We start from the raw sequence: 18,787 nt of genomic DNA on the forward strand, positions 1-18,787 counted from the left end.
ATGCTATTTTTCCATAAACTTGTTCTAGTGTTTATGAGTTATATTTTAATTCCTAGCGTGCTTTGTAAATAAATTATGAAAATCAGTACTGACCCGTAGACCCAATGCTAAAGGAAACTGGAGTGAGCCAAATTTAGCAGATTGATAAGAAAATTCATCTTTAAATATAACTTTGCAACCTCACTTACTTTTGAAAATCATTTGAGTCTTCAAACTGATGTATGAAGTATTTTACATAATAATGATGTTGAATATGAAGTCCGAAATTATGCATAAATAGTGTAATACCTGGTCACCACCAGAGTATTGTGCTATGGTTATACCAAGAATGAATATTCATATTTGTGTCATTCCATATTAATATTTAAGTATAAAATATCCTGGAAATTCCTGAAATCACACGGTCTTTGTTATACAGATAAGTTTTCAACAAAAGATCATCTAGTCTGTCTCTTCTTGTGTTGCAAACAAAAAGAATAATTAATTGATTAGTTAGTCAATTAATTAATTAGTGGAGAACTCATAAAAGGACTTTGAACTGATCATTTGGAGATTATATGTATGAGGGAAGACACCTGCCAAGACTGAGATTAGAGTGTCAGATTAACTTTTTAACTATATTTTAATGATTTTAATTAACAAAGAAATCACTCTGCACAATGGAAATGTTTTATAATGTATGTAAAGAATTGAAAATTCCTATTCATATTTCAAAACTGAAAATGCATCTCTGTGCTTTTTAATAAAACCACCAACTCCCGCCCAGAAACACTGACTCATTAGATCTCTGAAACGTTGGCTGGTTTCTTCCTCAAGTTGTTACCTTCTTCCCTTATCCATAACCAGGCTATCCTCTCATTTAGTGCACTTCAAATAAAATTAACACAAGGAGCCCGGAAATTTTTGTAACTCCTGAAGTTGTCCTGAAAAGTTTTGAAAACAAATTATCTAAAATGACAGCTGCTTTTATTAATGAAAATAGAAAGTGCAATTTCTAAGAGGCCTATCTGTAATTACCATAGTTATACCTCATACTTCATTTTTTGTGTACAATATCCCTGTTGGCATTCAATAGTTTTCTTAAGGCAACCATCTGTGTCACTCATGATGGATGCAAACGGAAAGCTGAATGGCAGGTTTGTGCCCCTGGGCATCCTTCCTTTTTGACACTATACATTATCCTGAATAATCGTAGCCTTTTCCTCCTTCTGAGGTTTGGCAGAATATTTTCACCAGTTGGAACTTTAGTTTTTTCCCTGTTTCTAACAATGTTTTACGTAGTATTCATTGGCTTCGTTCGTTTGTGGCTGGCCTAAATGTTGAGCCCCTGCATCCTTTTCCAGTAATATGTGCATTGTCAAGTTTGAGCAAAATTGCACAGAAAAGAAATTCATATTCAATACCACTTATTTCCTTTAAACAAATCCTTGAACAGGGGCCTCTGCAGCTTTGTATTTTTCTCTCCACTTTGCTCCCCTCATCACTACCGTTATTTGCCACCAGAAGTCCACCTCTCCTGCTCCCGAACACTTTCTTGCCTGTGTACGATCCCCAGGCCTGGGTTTCTAAATTGACAACTCACTATCCTGATGGGCCACCCAGTTAGACACGCTAATGAGGACAAAGAGTATTAGAAACCTTCCTAGGTAAATGTCATCCATGTATCTTAACAGTGGGACCTTTTTTCCTGACATACAGGGTGACCAGTAAAAGGTGGGTAGATGAACCAGTAAGGGGCATATTTGGAGTCAGGACAGCTTCAGTTCATTCCTGAAATCACCAGTGTGTGCTACCCTACTGTTTCGCTGCAAAACAAAGGCCATGAAGGTATTTTTTAAATATATGGATGGAATCCTTATCAGCATTCCACCCCAATTGTGTAACTTTTGATGAAAAGTACACTTCAAAACTTTTAAATGGGAACTCACTCCAGTGTGAGTCATCTCTAAATGATCACCGATTTCTCCCAATCTCTGGTCTTAAAAAGACTCATTTAAGATAGACAGAAATGCATTTGCCCTGAAATGCCCTCTGGTAATAGATAGTCTTGTTGGGGGACTCTAATTGCAATTTGTGGCCATGGTAAACCACATTCAGTTTCCTAATGTTAAAATACGTCTTCTTTAGCTCATTTTTTAAATCTTTTTTGCAGGCTACTTGGCTATTTAGAGTCTGACTAAATCAATGAAATAGCACGTTAAAGAAGCAAACTGTTTGAGGCTCCTTTACATGCTCCATAAATATTGGTTTTCTTTCCCACTCCCATCCCTAGTGCCAAGACAACTCTCGAACATCATGCTACGATAGTTCTTGGCATTTTAGGGTCCACCTTCTTTGCTAATATGATGATAACTATAAACCTTCTCCCCCAGAATATCCAGTGCACATACAATTTGGCATTTGATTTCAGCACATTCATACCCTCCATTGACCCTCTGTGAGGCCAGCATAGATCCCAGTTTCAGCATGAGTGCTCCAGAAGCAGCCTTCTGAGTTATGCCATAATATCACTTGCTTGGTACACTTGCTTTATAAAAGCCTTATTCCTGACATCAGAAGTTTTGAATGCTTAAACAAGAACCCACCTACCCCACCCAAAAAGACACAAATTTAGTTTTATAATGGGTGACAAGATAACGATAGTGAGAAATAGTGCAATGAAAATAAGGAATCGGAAACTAATTCCTGATGAGTAAACTCCTTAAAATTTAAGAAGTTTCTGATATCCAATTATTGAGTCCTCTGTGATGAGTTTTCTCACTGGTAGAAGACTCAGGGAGCTCTTTATATATTCTAGTCAGCTAACAGAAATACAACATATCCTTACGTGGCGGCAGGCAGGTGTTGCGTGTGGTTTGGTTTTGTTTTTCTTTTTCTTGAAGCGCTACTAATTTTGGATTCCCGAGAGGCAACACAGTTCTGCTGAGGACATCTATCTAGGTCAAGGGTGTATGCATTCCCTTTATAATGCCAGTGTAAGTTTGGAATAAAGACAGATTTGTTTTCCAATCTTTTCCAAATATTTCAAATAATTTCCCATTGGAAACATAATGTGTATTTTTGCATTTGCTCCTAGAGGAAATTTATTCTAGATATCTTATGGAAGTATTTTTTTTATGCTGTTTCTTTTACAAACTTATTGAACATCATTATAAATAAAATTATTTACATACAATACACCTTTTACAAAGATTTTAACTTGGAAGTGTGTACAAATGTAGATGCATTTGCACATAAATTGCTGGCATTGGTTAAAGGTGAGTGCTGGGTTATTGTTTGAAACATAAGCTTTTTATAGCAGGGCTGTGCAAAGACTGTATTCTTCCAGAATATTTACAGTCAGTCCGCCCTTATCAAGTCTTCAGATTCAGAATTCTCCAAAGATTAATGAGCCTCACCCACCATTGTGTCGCAGCCTGGCCGCTCGACTTCCTCCTCCCTGAAGTAGATTCAGGAGTCTCTGAAAGGGCCAACAGTTTAAGATTTAATTTCGTGGTATCTCTTTCAGGTGTGACCCTGGATTTTCCGGCCCAGCTTGTGAGATGGCATCCCAGACATTCCCAATGTTTATTTCTGAAAGCTTTGGCAGCTCCAGGCTCTCCTCATACCATAACTTTTACTCTATCCGTGGTGCTGAAGTCAGCTTTGGCTGCGGTGTCTTGGCCAGTGGTAAGGCCCTGGTTTTCAACAAAGATGGGAGGCGTCAGCTGATTACATCTTTCCTTGACAGCTCACAATCCAGGTGAGTTAAGGCAGGAGGGAATACATACAGAAACCAGATACTGATGATTGACTTTAGATCCATTTCTTTTCAATTTTTATTCTTTTTCTTTTTTGCTAATATATACATCTTCCAATTTTTAACCAGGATGAGAAGAAGCTTACAGTTTATATAGGGTTATTTTGCCCTAATTTTTAGTAAATTAACAGGCTTACTGATGACTTTAGGATACTAATGACTGACTAGATTTTTTAAAATATGAAATGTTAGCATCAAAACTGTGTTCTTAAGCCAAGGGCTAGTTAATTATTTATGTAGTTTTATTTATTTGACAGCTTGCAAAGGCTGATTAGATTTACCCTACATATTCCCTTCCCCCAGTGCCTAATAAATAATGCAGTAAAGGAATGATTGGCATTTTAAGTGTATGTACACAAGTACGTAGTATACAAACATGTATAAACATACAGTTATATTTGTGTGGATGTATCTGTTCATTGACCTCATCTTCTACACATATTCATACATTTCATGGTGAAATTACTTACATTTCATAAAAAAAGGATGCATGGAAACCTACAGCTTTTGGGTAGTTCATTTAAATTTGTTTGAAATTCTTTAAAAGCCAAAATGGACATTATGATTAAAAATATTTATGCACACACTAATTATAGACAATTCCTGTCTAGGTTTCTCCAGTTCACATTGAGGCTGGGGAGCAAGTCCGTTCTGAGCACGTGCAGAGCCCCCGACCAGCCTGGTGAAGGAGTCTTATTGCATTATTCTTATGATAATGGGATAACTTGGAAACTCTTGGAGCACTATTCATATCTCAACTATCATGAGCCCAGGTATGTTGGAAAACATTTGGAAAAATGATTAGAGTGATAGCTCTTTCCTGTGGAAGTCATCATTCAAATGGTATAAGACTGTGTGAAGATTCTAGATATTTTTCCATTGAGAGATGGTGAGGACAGAGATGGATGTATCTTGCAATAAAAATCTAGCAAGCCACATTCTTCTTCTAATCCGTTTGTCCTACTGACTTCTGATACTTTGAAGAAATTTATTCTCATATTTTGAAACGTGCACCTAAGGGAAATATTTTGATGCCTAGGAAAGTGACAAATAGTTACTATTTTGCTTATTCAAATATAGTGCAAACTTTTAGATACGATTTTTGTTTTGATGAAGATTTGCTCTGAGCTAACATCTGTGCCAACCTTCTCTATTTTGTATGTGGGTTGCTGCCACAGCATGGCTTGAGAGTGGTGTAAGTCCATGCCTGGGATCCGAACCCACGAACCCGGGCTGCTAAAGCAAAGCATGCCAGACTTAACCACTACACCACGGGGCCAGCCCCAGATGTGATTTTAATATGGCACTAAATTATAAATGCTGTTGACAGATATTTGTTAGCAATATAATATGTTGTAATAAATTATATGAGGTAATAATTCATAAAATCTGATAACCAATATGGTTTTTAAATTTGTACATAATATAATTAAGTAATGAGTACAAATAAATTTTTCTAGCATGTATAGAGTCCCTAGCAAAGGTGGAGTGTGAGGATGTATTTAAAGTCCTTTCCTCAGGCCACTTTTATTTTTCTTTAGCTTATGTATTTCATAATCTATAGTCACAATTGTGAGATTTAAGTTTTACTTGAAGCAGGGACGTTCTTCTATGTGGGCGGAGTTGTAATCACCATTAGTGGTACAATTTTGGAATTGCACAAAGGATCCTCTCCCCTTCTAGAATACGTATTGACCTTCTCACTAAAATTGCTTTATAAATTTAAAGAGGAGAAGAGGAGGATGGGAAAGTCAAAATATCGTTAGAGAAGGTCACACTGTGGCTACATTCACAGTCAGATGTAAAGAACTAACACCGTTTGACTTCCTGGAAGTACCATTTGATGATGCGGAGAGGTGAAAAAGAGGGAGGGCTCCGGGCACTGAGGTTTGCGTTGGCACCATGGCAAGAAGGGCCACTGATGATAGACTTTACATACTTTAGAATTGTGCCTAGGGTACTCCCTATCTCTAAGTATTTGTAAATAGATGAGAACTTTTATTTTCATAGAAAATGAAGTTGCATGTAGCAGTAATAATGGTTAACAACTCTTATGAGTTATAAATAGTATACATTATACAATTTTAAGAACACACCAGATGTGTTGTTTTCCCTGTAAAGGTAAATGTAGGGCTAAACTCAACTTTCTCACTCAGTAGAGACATGTGAATGCTAAAGAAACATCTCATAGACACTCCATAGTAAATATTAAAAGAAAATTAAACAAAAATCAAGGTGTTAATAATAATGATGAAAACATGATGAAAATATCACTGTCCTAAATTAACTTGGCCTAAAACACAATTTTTCGAACAAAGATGGACAGCTACAAAATTCAGTCATCAATCTATATCACAAAATTTAATTAATCTCTGTTGATATGAAAAATAATTACACATTTAATGTGCTATTGCAAAGGTGCATTTAATCTTGCTTGCCATTTGACAGCAACATTTTTCTTCTGTGTAGAATCAAGGTGTTTTTTCAGCATTAGGTATGTGCATAGCTTGAAAGATTAAGATCAGAGTGGAGATTTTTTAAAAAGGAGAACGTAGTAGTGGTACCAGGAACACTTTCATTTTGTATATTGTGCCTCTGTCCATGAGACTCTTCCTCCCTCCCCCTCTCTCCTACAAATATTAATAAAAGGTGACATGGCAGAAGTAGAATTTAATATATTCTAGATACTAAATTATATTTTATATGATAAATAATACAAACCATGGAAATTCTTCATTGGAGAGTTAAATATGTCTTGATGCCTTTAGCCATTTGCCGTATTTTCTTCACTTTAAATTGCTGCTTGTAATTGCTGTGAATTCCATATTGTTCCCTTCTGCCATGTTTGCTCATAAATGAAGTACGATCCGTCAGTTAGATATGCTAGCTAGCTAACTACTATTACTTCGAGCCAGTTTCTAGTAAGTTGCTGTCTGTGATTCACCCAGTAAATAAAAGAACTCTATTTGCTTGTTATTTATAAAATTTAAAATCTGTCTAAGTTAATCTTTTAATTCAAACTGACTGGAAGGTCTTGGGAAATAATTGGTATTTTTAAATTTTGATAATTGTATTTGATTACAAGAAATCTATGAGCTTAGTACCTACCCAAAAAAGGAAGATGGATGTAGAGTGTTGACCCAAGTCCCTGGGTTCTCGTCCCGGAATATTCTGATCAAGTGGTTTCAGAGCTCTTCTGAGCAGCCACTGTATTGTGCAGAGTGGTGAAAGCAGGGCCTCCCACTCTATCCTGGGATGTGAAGTAAAGGTCAAGGGCACAGGATCTGGGCCATCCTGGCATCGTCACTTAAAAGCCACTGAAAATTAGAATATTAACCTCCTTCTGCCTCTGTATTCGAAGCTCTCTCAGGGTGTGCTGATAATATGTGCTTCATTCATGCGGCAAGAGTTTGTTGAGTCCTTATCGTGTGCCAGGTGCTGTTCTAGATGTTAAGACACCATAGTGAAAAATCCAGAAGAGTCTCTGACTTTGCCTTAAAGATAGATCCAGTTCCACAGATGAAGATTCTGAGGCACACCTAAGCTGAGTACCTTTCCTGCAGCTGCAGAGCCACTCACCGTTACATGTCAGAGTGGGGACTGTAACCGAGTCTGTTCATAGACCCACGGCGTCAACATCTCTACCAGGGAAAATATCGGTCATTTCAATTACTAGTATCACACACATGCGTATACACGTTATTTTCCTTTAAAGTTGCCTGAGAAATTCTACTTCTCACTTGTTATTTTTAAAAATTATGTTTATTTTCCTAAGATAAGAATAATAGCTACTTTTAAAATGATTAATGTAAAGAAAAATTATTTTCTAATAACATAATGATAATTTAAATTATTAAATTACTGCATGTTTTTATTGTTGACCTAGTTTGAATATAGTTTATTTCTTATATAGTTGATATATTACTATAAATAAACATTTTTATTTACTTATTTGATAAGCAAATAAATGTTTAGAAAAGTTAAAGTGAAAATTACTAAAATAATTTAACTAAACTTTACTCTTTTCTTCTACTAAATTCACATTGGTAAAAAAAATTCAGATTTAAAAGTCTTTAAAGAGGGGCCGGTGTGGTGGCGCAGCGATTAAGTGCACACGTTCCGCTTCAGTGGCCCAGGGTTCGTTGGTTCAGATCCCAGGTGCAGACATGGCACCGCTTGTCAAGCCATGCTGTGATGGGCATCCCACGTATAAAATAGAGGAAGATGGGCGTGGATGTTAACTCAGGGCCAGGCTTCCTCAGCAAAAAGAGGAGAATTGGCAGCAGATGTTAGCTTAAGATCAGTCTTCCTCAAAAAAAAAAAAAAAAATTTAAAACCATAAGAATTCAAAAATATTTTAAAAACATAAACATATTATAGCTATGTCCTTTTACTTTAAGAAGTGTTGTTGTCGTTTGGGGTTTGTTTTGTTTTTTGGTGAGGAAGCTTCGCTCTGAGCTAACATCTGTTGCCAGTCTTCCTCTTTTTTTGCTTGAGGACGATTAGCCCTGAGCTAACGTCTGTGTTAGTCTTCCTCTGTTCTGTATTTGGGTCGCTGCCACAGTGTGGCTTGACAAGTAGTGTAGGTCCCCACCTGAGATCTGAACCCACAATTCCAGGCCACCAAAGCAGAGCATGCTGGACTTAACCACTATGCCACGGGGCCAGCCCCATAAGAAGTGTTTTTGAATTTACATTTCTGTATTTGAATACTGATTTTTCATTATTTAAAAAGCATATTTCTCACATTGCCGGAAGTCCTACCAGTCATGTTCTTTTACCCCATATTTCTGTATATAAATTATTTAAAGAGAATTATTTTTAATCACTTTCAGTGTGTAAAAAATTACATTTCCAGATGTGATTTAATGTCTCTTTACACAATAACTAAAGGTAAACATAATACAAACATGGAAATCAATCTAATTTCTCAGTAAATCCAGCCTTAGACATTGAAGTTTTTAAATAATTTATTTCTAAGTTACTCAAGCAGTCACCTGTCTCAGGGAGTTTTTCATTGCTCACTGGGAGACGTATCCCTTCCGTGTGCGTTTACTGCAAGCACCTCTCCTGGTGTTCAATTGTGCATTGATGGAGACAAATGCTCCATTTGCCATTTGCTCCGCATCCCACCTTGTGTATGGATGTGAGCAGCATGGTACCATGATTTATGGAGCTCTCAAGCAGATGTCATTGCAGTGGCAATTAATGTATGGTTCCTGCTGCTGTGTACATAATTGCTCCTGGAAATTAGATATTATTCTTAATTTTCTTCCCCATTTATCAGATACAGGTTTGTTGTCATAGCCGCCATGACATAGCAAGTGACCCCACATGCTACGCTAAACTCATGGGAATGAGGAAGTGTCATGGTGCCAACCAGCCCCAAAGTGTAATATGTTTAACAAGCTGCCCAAGATCCTTCACGAGGCTAAGGCAAATTCTGCCACTTTGACAACTGTGACTTACTGAGTTAGCTTTTCTGAGAGCAGATGAGTGAGAGAAAAGTCACGTTTTTTTGGATGTGTTTAGAAGACTTTGTTGGGGTCAAACAGGAAATTGGAAATCTCAGAAGAATGTTTTTAATAGTGAGAGAAGTCTTTTTTTTAAATGCTATACAACAGAAAAAAACATGCTGCTATAAATGTTTGTATTTTTGGATGTCAAAGTGATCTGAATTTTATTTTCTCCTTTAGAATAATCTCCGTAGAATTACCAGATGATGCAAGACAGTTTGGAATTCAGTTCAGATGGTGGCAACCATATCATTCTTCTCAGGGCGAAGACGTGTGGGCTATTGATGAGATTATCATGACATCTGTCCTTTTCAACAGCATTAGTCTTGACTTTACCAATCTTGTGGAGGTCACTCAGTCTCTAGGATTCTACCTGGGAAATGTTCAGCCATGCTGTGGCCATGACTGGACCCTTTGGTAAGGATTTCATCTTTGTTGTTGTTGTCACAGGGTAAGGATTTCATCATTGTTGTTGGTAGAATCTGCAATAAGGGTTGGAACACAGGATGATCTTCTAATCCATTGAGCACTTAGTCATTTGTTGACAAATATTTACTGAACAAAAACCATGTGAAAAGTCATTATTATGTCTACAAGTAAGATATCTTGGGAAGGAGGGCTAAAAACAAAATACTGATAGACTTAGATAAATAAAAAATTTCACCATAGTTATTAACCTCAAAATCTCATTTCCCACCATTACATATAAAAACCCCCTTCAAAAGTGTTAATAACTAAAGTGGCTAACATATTCTTCCCTTCACGGAGGTCCCCCATGATCAGAGGGAAATGTGAAATCACTCTAATGACTATTGTAACAAAATTTCTCATGAGTAGTTTTGTTTTCATGCTGTCTTAGATAAAGTCCAGGAAGTTTTTTCATCCCTTATTTATTAACTAAGCTCTCCTTTCTAATCCATTTTATCAAGCAGTGTTGGACCAGTGACTCATATAGTTAATGTCAGTGGGGTTTACAGATTGTGGGATATCCTAGTCAAGGTCCCTTTTCTTCTTGTATTTTTCCCTCTATGGTCATATGCAAACTTAATTGTACAAAAAACAGTAAATAAATATTTTAAGACTGTGGTTAGTACTGCAAGCACGTCAATGGGACAGCACAGTAGTGATTAACTGGAGTCTGGAGGTGGCTCCTTTGGGTCAGGAAGTGGAGGCCTTGATCAGATAGATCAGATAGTAGACACAGTACAGTAAAAGAACAAGACAGTTCCAGCCACATGGAGATCTGAAGGAGGAGTGTTCCAATTATGGGAAACTTTGCAGTGCACGGACTCCCAAAGCGAGAGTGGCTATGGCACGCTCAAGAACTAGGTCTGCGTAATTCCAAAACCCACAGCCTACACCACTGTGCATCCTGCCCCTCCTGGGTTCCTTTAGGACTTTAAACATGACAGAGGAATAATTTTCTAAGAGAGTTTTACTTTCTATTGAATCTCGGTCAGACCAATTTAATTTCTCCAGATGAATCTTGCCGAAAGCTATTCACCGCAATTGTCTCCAGAGAACATCTCATAAATGACCCATCCGTGACCTTATCATAATTAGAGGTAAATTTTACACACCATTGCACAGAAAATTACCTTTGATGGAAATTGTGCACGGACAGTCACATCTCACACACAGCAGGCTCAAATTCTAGCGTCAAAATGACAGCTAATGGAATGGAAGTACAGCTGGTCACCTTTGCTGTGAGCACTGTTGAACTAGATGAAATGAAGTTTCTGTGTGACAGAGTATGAAAGGTTATATCGTGTATTTGCTATACGATAGCCTCAGAGGCTTGTTTCTGTGAATGTTCTGTCTTAGTCGTGGAACCTTCAAAGAAAATAAAGGGATGAAGCAAAGTAAGAAGATGCAGAGATGTAATCCAAAATAAGATTTCTTAGAATTATATCCTTCTGAACATTTATTTTGACCTGAATTAACAGTCATTCAAATTGGTCGCATACCGTAAACTATATCCCCCAAATTTGTGTGGTAGGTTTTTTTTCCCAGCACTTTTAATACAATAAAAAGTCATATCATGAATGCAAGTCCTGTACCATGTTTATTCTCATAAATAGTTAACATCTGCTCAAATAAACGCCAAAGTTGCTGAGCCTTTTAATTTAACACGAGTTGAATGCATGATAACAGCAGTTTAATTTCTGTGCTCTGATCAAAACCCTAAGAACGATATCCTGTCACACAAATCTGATGAATATTCTTAACCCACCACTGCTTTAATTGGTAGAGATACATTTACTTTGTGAAAGTACAATCGCAGTAATTATAGAAACCCATAAGAAAGTATAAATAATTGTAAACTCCCCATGGGCACCTTGAGCAACGCTGTAGGAGTTTTATTAACAACCACATGTGAGCAATCAGATTTGACTTTCTGATCTTCTCTGAAACGAAAAGGAGTTGTCTTCGTTATGAAACAACAGAGAGTATACTCTGGCAGTGATAATGAGACTAGGGGAACGTCTTAACCACTTTAATAAGGACATGAAAAATGCTCACTGCTCATTAAGATGAAACAACATGGAAGATCTCAAACTGTTCCCATTTTCTTAGCCAATGAGTCAGAATAAAGCCCCTTATAATGACGCTGTTTTCTCTCTGCCGCTGTTGAAGAATATATTGTCCAAGTTCAATGTGAACTCACTGAGGGAATGTTTTTCAGAAATACTTTTGCAATAGTGAAATTCAAATGATGGTATTGACCAACTATTTATCATAACGTCCTAGTCCTAAAGCGAGTTATTTTTTTTTTCATGTAGAACCTTTGGAACATATTATCTTATTAAGTAAACATTCTGTGAACATGTTCAAATATGTGGCCTCTGCCCTTCAATGACCTTGTTTCTCTCAAGGGAAATTTTGAACTGTATACACGTTCACTACAAATGGCTGGTGTTAAATTAATTATTGTTGGCTTTTGCCAGCTGTGAGTTCATTTGGTTCTCATTTTCTAACTCATGCCTTTCCATGAGCATGGCTTGTTGTTACTGAGTGTTCTCCAGGGGAAACTTGGACAATTGCTTTTTCATTAGAAGAACTACGGTCAATATGCTATAAATCACTTTACAGTATGTCATCTTAGAGCTCTGTTTTCCATGGAGAAATGAATTCCTTTTAATTATCTGTAGTACTTTCCTTTCTTCCATACGTAGTATCTGAAATCAGAACCTCTGTCTCCTTTATGTTCTAAAAATAGTCTTTAAAACCTCTTACATATATTTTAGGATCACCAAGGGAATAATTTTAATTAATTTAATTGAGGTTTATTAAAGATTATCTGACTAATACTATTATTGATAATACCAAGGGGCATTTACATTCCTCTGTCCTATCTAATAGACTAGCTGGTATATAGGCAGTAAGGACATTGCTGTCATATTATGGAGGATTTTCATTTCAAAATGTGTAGAGCTGTGAGGGGATGGTCGTTATAGCATATTAGAACTGGAAATTTGTTTGAGTGGGAGAGATCAAGTGTTTTCCAGACTTGCAAAAGCTGAAAGAGTTCAGCACCACTAGACAGGCCTTACAAGAAATGTTAAAGAAACTTCTTCAGGCTTAAGTTAAAGGGTGCTAATTAGTAACAGGAAAACGTATAGAAGTATAAATTTCACTAGTAAAGGTAAATATATAGTTAAATTCAGAATACTCTCATGTTGTGACGGGGGTAGGTAAATCACTTATAAATCTAGTATGAAGATTAAAAAACAAAAGTAGTAAAAATAACTATAACTACAATAATTTGTTAATGGATACACAAGATAAAAAGATGTAAATTGTAACATCAAAAACATAAAATGTGAGATGATGGAGTAAAAATGTAAAGCTTCAGTACGCATTTGAACTAAGGTTATCAGCTTAAAATAGAATGTTATAAATATAAAATGTTTTATATACACCTCATAGTAATGACAAGCAAATACTTATAGTAAATATGCAAAAGATGAAGAGAAAGGAACTTAAGCATACCACTACAGGAAATCATCAAATTACAGAAGAAAAGGGCAAGAGAAGAAGAAAGCAACTATAGAACCGCCAGAAAACAGTTAACAAAACGGCAGGAGTAAGTCCATACCTATTAATAATTACTTTAAATGTAAATAGACTGAATTCTCCCATCAAAAGACATAGAGTGACTGAACAGATTGAAAAAACAAGACACAACTATCTGCTGCCTACTAGGGACTCACTTCAGCTTTAAGACTACACACAGACTGAAAGTGAAGGGATGAGAAAGACATTTTGTACAAATGGAAGCCAAAAGAAAGCAGGGGTAGCTATACTTATCTCAGACAAAACAGACTTTAAGACAAAGACTGTCATAGGAGACAAAGAAGGTCATTAGATGATGATAAAGGAGTCAGTCCAACAAGAGGATATAACATTTGTAAGTATTTAGACACCTAATGTAGGAGCACCTAAATATATAAAGCAGATATTAACAGAGCTGAAGGGAAAAGTAGACAGCAGTACATTAATCTAGAGGACTTCGCTACCCCACTTTCAACAATGGCTAGATCATCCGGACAAAATAGCAATAAGGAAACATTGGACATAAACAACATGTTAAACCAGATGTACTTAACAGATATTTACAGAGCATTTCATCCAAAAGCAGCAGGATACATATTCTTCTCAAGCGCATGTGGAACATTCTCCAGGATAGATTATATTTTAGGCCATAAAACAAGTCTTAATAAATTTAAGAAAATTGGAATCATATCAAACAACTTTTCCAACCACAGTGGTATGAACTAGAAATCAATTACGAGAAGAAAACTAGAAAATTCACAAACATGGAGATTAAACAACATGCTGCTCAACAACCAATGGGTCAAGAAAATGAAAAGAGAAATCAAACACTATCTTGAGAAAAATGAAAATGGAAATACAACATACAAAAATGTATGGGGTGTAGCAAAAGCAATTAGTTCTAAGAGAGAAGTTCATAGCAATAAATGCCTACATTAAGAAACAGGAAAGATCTCAAATAAACAACTTAATTTTACGCTTCAAGGAACTAGATAAGGAAGAACAAACTAAGCCCAAAGTTAGTAAAAGGAAGGAAATAACAAAGATCAGAGTGGAATTAAATGAACTAGAGCGGCCGGCCCATTGGCCAAGTGGTTAAGTTCACACGCTCCACTTTGGTGGCCCAGGGTTTCGCCAGTTCAGATCCCTGGCGCAGACATGGCACTGCTCCTCAGGCCATGCTGAGGCGGTATCCCACATAGCATAGCCAGAAGGACCTACAACTAGAATATACAACTATGTACTAGGGGTTGTTGGGGAGAAGAAGAAGAAAAAAAAATGAAGAAGATTGGCAATAGTTGTTAGCTCAGGTACCAATCTTTAGAAAAAAAAAAGAGAACTAGGGACTAAAAAGATAATAGAAAAAAACAATTAAACTAAGAGTTGTTTTTTGAAAAACAAAGAAAAATAGGCAAAGTTTTACCTAGACTCACCAAGGAAAAAAAAGAGAGAACTGAAATAAATAAAATCGGAAATTAAACAGAAGACATTACAACTGATACCATAGAAATACAAAGGATCATAAGAGACTGCTATGAACAGTTATCTGCCAACAGATTGGATAACCTAGAATAAATGGATAAATTCCTAGAAATATACAACCTCCTAAGACTGAATCACATGATTCAGAAATAGAAAATCTGAACAGACTGATTACTAGGAAGGAGATTGAGTCAATAATCAAAAATTTCCCAACAACCAAAAGTCTAGGACCAGATGGCTTCACGAGTGAATTGTACCTAACCTTTACAGAATAAGTAATATCAATCCTTTTCAAATTCTTCTTGCAGTTAGGCAGGAAAAAAACAATAAAAGTCTCCAAATCAGAAGGGAAGAAGTAAAACTGTGTCTATTTGCAGGTGACATGTTATATGTAGAAATCCCTAAAGATTCCACCAAAAACTGTTCAAACTAATGAAGGAATTCAGCAAAGCTGCAGGATACAAAATCCATATACAAAAATCAGTTGTGTTTCTATGCCCTAATAACAAACTATCAGAAAGAAAAAACAAGAAAACAATCCCATTTACAATAGCATAAAAAAGAATAAAGTGCCTAGGAATAAATTTAACCAAGGAGGTACAAGACCCGTACACTGAAAACTATAAAGCATTGATGAAAGAAATTGAAGATGACACAAATAATCAGATACTCTGTGCTCATGGACCAGAAGAATTAATATTGCTTATATGTCCATATTGCCGAAAGCAATCTATAGATTCATTGCAATCCATATCAAAATTCCAATGGCATTTTTCACAGAAATAGAACAAACAATCCTAAAATTTTTATGGAACCACAAAATACCCTAAAAGCTATCTTAGCAATATAACCAAAGCAATCATGAGAAAGAAGAACAAAACTGGAGGCCTCATGCTTTCTGATTTCAAACTATATTACAAAGCGATAGTAATCAAAATAGTATGGTACTGGTGTAAAAACAGACACATTGACCACCAGGGAGTTGCTAAGAGAGTAGATCTTAAAAACTGCTCACCACAAGAAAAAAAAATGTGTAGCTATGTGAGGTAAGGGATGTTAACTGACATTTCACAATATATATATATATATATCAAATCAGTGTATTGTACACCTAAAATTAATGCAATGGTATATGTCAACTCTGTCTCAGTAAAACTGGAAAAAATTTAATTAAAGTAAAAAAATAATAAGATGCCATAAGAAATGCTGTAGTTTTTGTCTGTCTTTAATGGTGCTTAAGAAAAAGCGGACTTAATTTTTTTAAAAGATTTAGAGACAAATGAGACGTAGAAATGTTGAAAGGCGCTCTTAGGTACTTTCCTGGCCATTGAAAATAGAAGGTGCTCATTCTTGTTATGTCTAATTTGTTTTTAATTAAAGCTCTCTTTTTTCCTTTATAGAAGGAAATCCCTAGCACTAGTCATGTTAGGGTCATTTTTTAAAAGAAGGAATTTCCTAAAATAAGTAGTAAAAGTAGAGAGAAAGTAAAAGAGCAACATGCAAGAAGTGAAATTAGCTGCGCATGACAAACGGCATGAGAAACAAAGGATAACGCTGTGTGGTTCTGAGGGAGGATTTGGCAAGCCTAGTTTTTCACAGCAGCCCCAGGTGGCGTGGTCAGCCCTGGAGATGTAGAAAGGTAAAGGTGTAAATAGGAGAACAGCTAGCTACAGGTGAGTAGGCCCCCGTCAGAGAGAACGGGCAGGTGGCTACCTGCTCAGGACATTCAAAAAGTATATGTTCAGCCACTATTAGGTATCGCCTCACACCTGTTAAAATGGCCATTATCAAAAAGACAAGAGATAACAAGTGGTGGCAAGGTTGTGGAGACAGTGCACTGTTGGTGGGAATGTAAACTGGTGCAGCCACTATGGAAAACAGTATGGAGGTTCCTCAAAAATTTTAAAATAGAACTACCATACAAGCCAGCAAGTCCACTCCTGGGTATTTATACGAAGAAAACGAAAACACTAACTTGAAAAATATACACACCTGCATGTTCATTGCAGCATTATTTACAATAACCAAGATATGGAAATAACTAAGTGTTCATCAATGGCTGAATGGATAAAGAAAATGTGGCATATATATATATATATATATATATATATACAGTGGAATGTGATTCAGCCATAAAAAAGAATGAAATCTTGCCATTTGTAACAATGTGGATGGACCTTGAAGACATTAATGCTGAGTGAAATAGGTCAGACAGATAAATACTGTATAATCTCACTTATATGTGGAATCTTTTAAATAAATAAGTAAATAAACACTAAGATACAGAAAACAGATTTGATTGCTGGGGTGGGAGGGGTGGGTGAAATGGTTGAAGGAGGTAAAAAAGTACTAACTTCCAGTTATAAAATAAATAAGTCACGTGATGTAATGTACAACATGGTGACAGTAGTTAATAATACCGTGTTGCATACTTGAAAGTTGTTAAGGGAATAGATCTTAAAAGTCTTCATCACACGAGAAAAAAGTTTGTAACTATGTATGGGGATTGATGTTAACCAGACTTATTATGATCATTTCACAATATACACAAATAGCAGATCATTATACTGTATACCTGAAACTAATATAATGGTATATATCAATTGTACCTCAATAAAAAAAAGTATATGTTCGTATCTCATGGGGCATGTATAAGCATGGGAAAGGATGAAGTATTTGCTCTTGTATTTTATGAGAAGCAAGAGTGACCTAGAGGAAAATCCCAGGCTAAAAGGATCCTAACAGCTTATCTCATAACATAAATTAAATACAGTTCTTTTGCAGTAAGAGGTAAGAAATAGACTGTGGCTTTAGTAACAGTTAAAGATAACCATTAATTTAGTGTTACATAATAGCCATATAGTAATATAGCAGAACTGAATGATGGGTGGAATGTGTTTTAAGATATAAAGAGCAGCCATAAAGCAGTTGTTAAGGTACCGCTAGGTTAGAGGAACCATCAGGAATCAACGCTAATGTGTAGTAATGGGTAACACAAAAGGATTTCCTAACCGCCCTGGAGAAACACCTTCAGAGCTCATGCTGGCACAGACCCACCACGCCTCCATGGGGTCATTCTGGTCCCCAGGAGGGTCTCACACGCATTTATCAAGCAACGGGCTAAACTTTTTTTAATGAGATCTACCTTACCTTCTGCTGCCTTTTGGTTAATTTTTTTAAGCTGGAATATGTGTTTTAAGTAAATAGTCTTTACTACATCCAGATCTTAATTCTTTTGGACTGGTCTTATGAAGCCGGTCAAAGAGGTCAGCTGATGCTGTAAGGAGTGTGTCATTGGTGAACACGGACAAAGGAGAGGTGGTGTTTGTGCTCAGCTGCAACTTTAGACGACGATAGATCCCTGAGGTTACAAGGCCGACAAATTCCTCACCATCCCTTTATAAGATGAGTCTACCTGTAGAATAAAAATAACAGCCAAGTAAATTTCTTTAGGATTTGTCTTTCGCTGAATATCAACCTATAACGTATACAGAAATTTTGTCAGTTTGAATAGTTTATTAGTAAGCCTAGAGTATTCTTGGGATTATTTTTTACCAAGACTATTAAAAAGAGCAGTAAATCAACTTAAATTGTGCTGCTGAAGGAAGTCAGTTGGGGTGAGATGGCTCCCAAGAGCCACTTCAAGTACTATTTCACAGTAAGCGATCGTTCTAGGAAGCTTAGCAGATAGATAAAGTAAATATATTGAGTGACAAACTGAAAAGTCACTCACTGTTGTTTTCGACAACTGTGAAAGGAGTATTTTCAGTACTCAGGCGTGTCAGTGCCTCTATAAAATTGGTAACATAATTGAATATACCCCCAAATAGATTTATAAGTAACTTTCGAGAATAGAGTCTACTTATTAGGCTTTTTCCCCATGAGGATGTCATTACATGAAGGTTTTAATTCAGTGGTAGACTGACACGTCAAC

General features: G+C 36.3%; 1 protein-coding gene across 2 annotated transcripts in view; it reads left to right on the top strand.

The window, feature by feature from the left end:
• The window catches only part of RELN (reelin), a 466,017-nt gene that overhangs the window by 310,193 nt on the left and 137,037 nt on the right, over positions 1 to 18,787 (top strand). For both annotated transcript variants that reach the window (XM_070505680.1, XM_014831901.3), the window contains exons 18-20: positions 3,509 to 3,742; positions 4,411 to 4,572; positions 9,496 to 9,732. In XM_070505680.1, the coding sequence (XP_070361781.1) occupies positions 3,509 to 3,742; positions 4,411 to 4,572; positions 9,496 to 9,732 (633 nt within the window). The remainder of the gene's footprint in view (positions 1 to 3,508; positions 3,743 to 4,410; positions 4,573 to 9,495; positions 9,733 to 18,787) is intronic.

The sequence above is a fragment of the Equus asinus genome, chromosome 1 (assembly GCF_041296235.1).
Source record: "Equus asinus isolate D_3611 breed Donkey chromosome 1, EquAss-T2T_v2, whole genome shotgun sequence".
In the NCBI taxonomy this organism is placed as follows: Eukaryota; Metazoa; Chordata; class Mammalia; order Perissodactyla; family Equidae; genus Equus; species Equus asinus.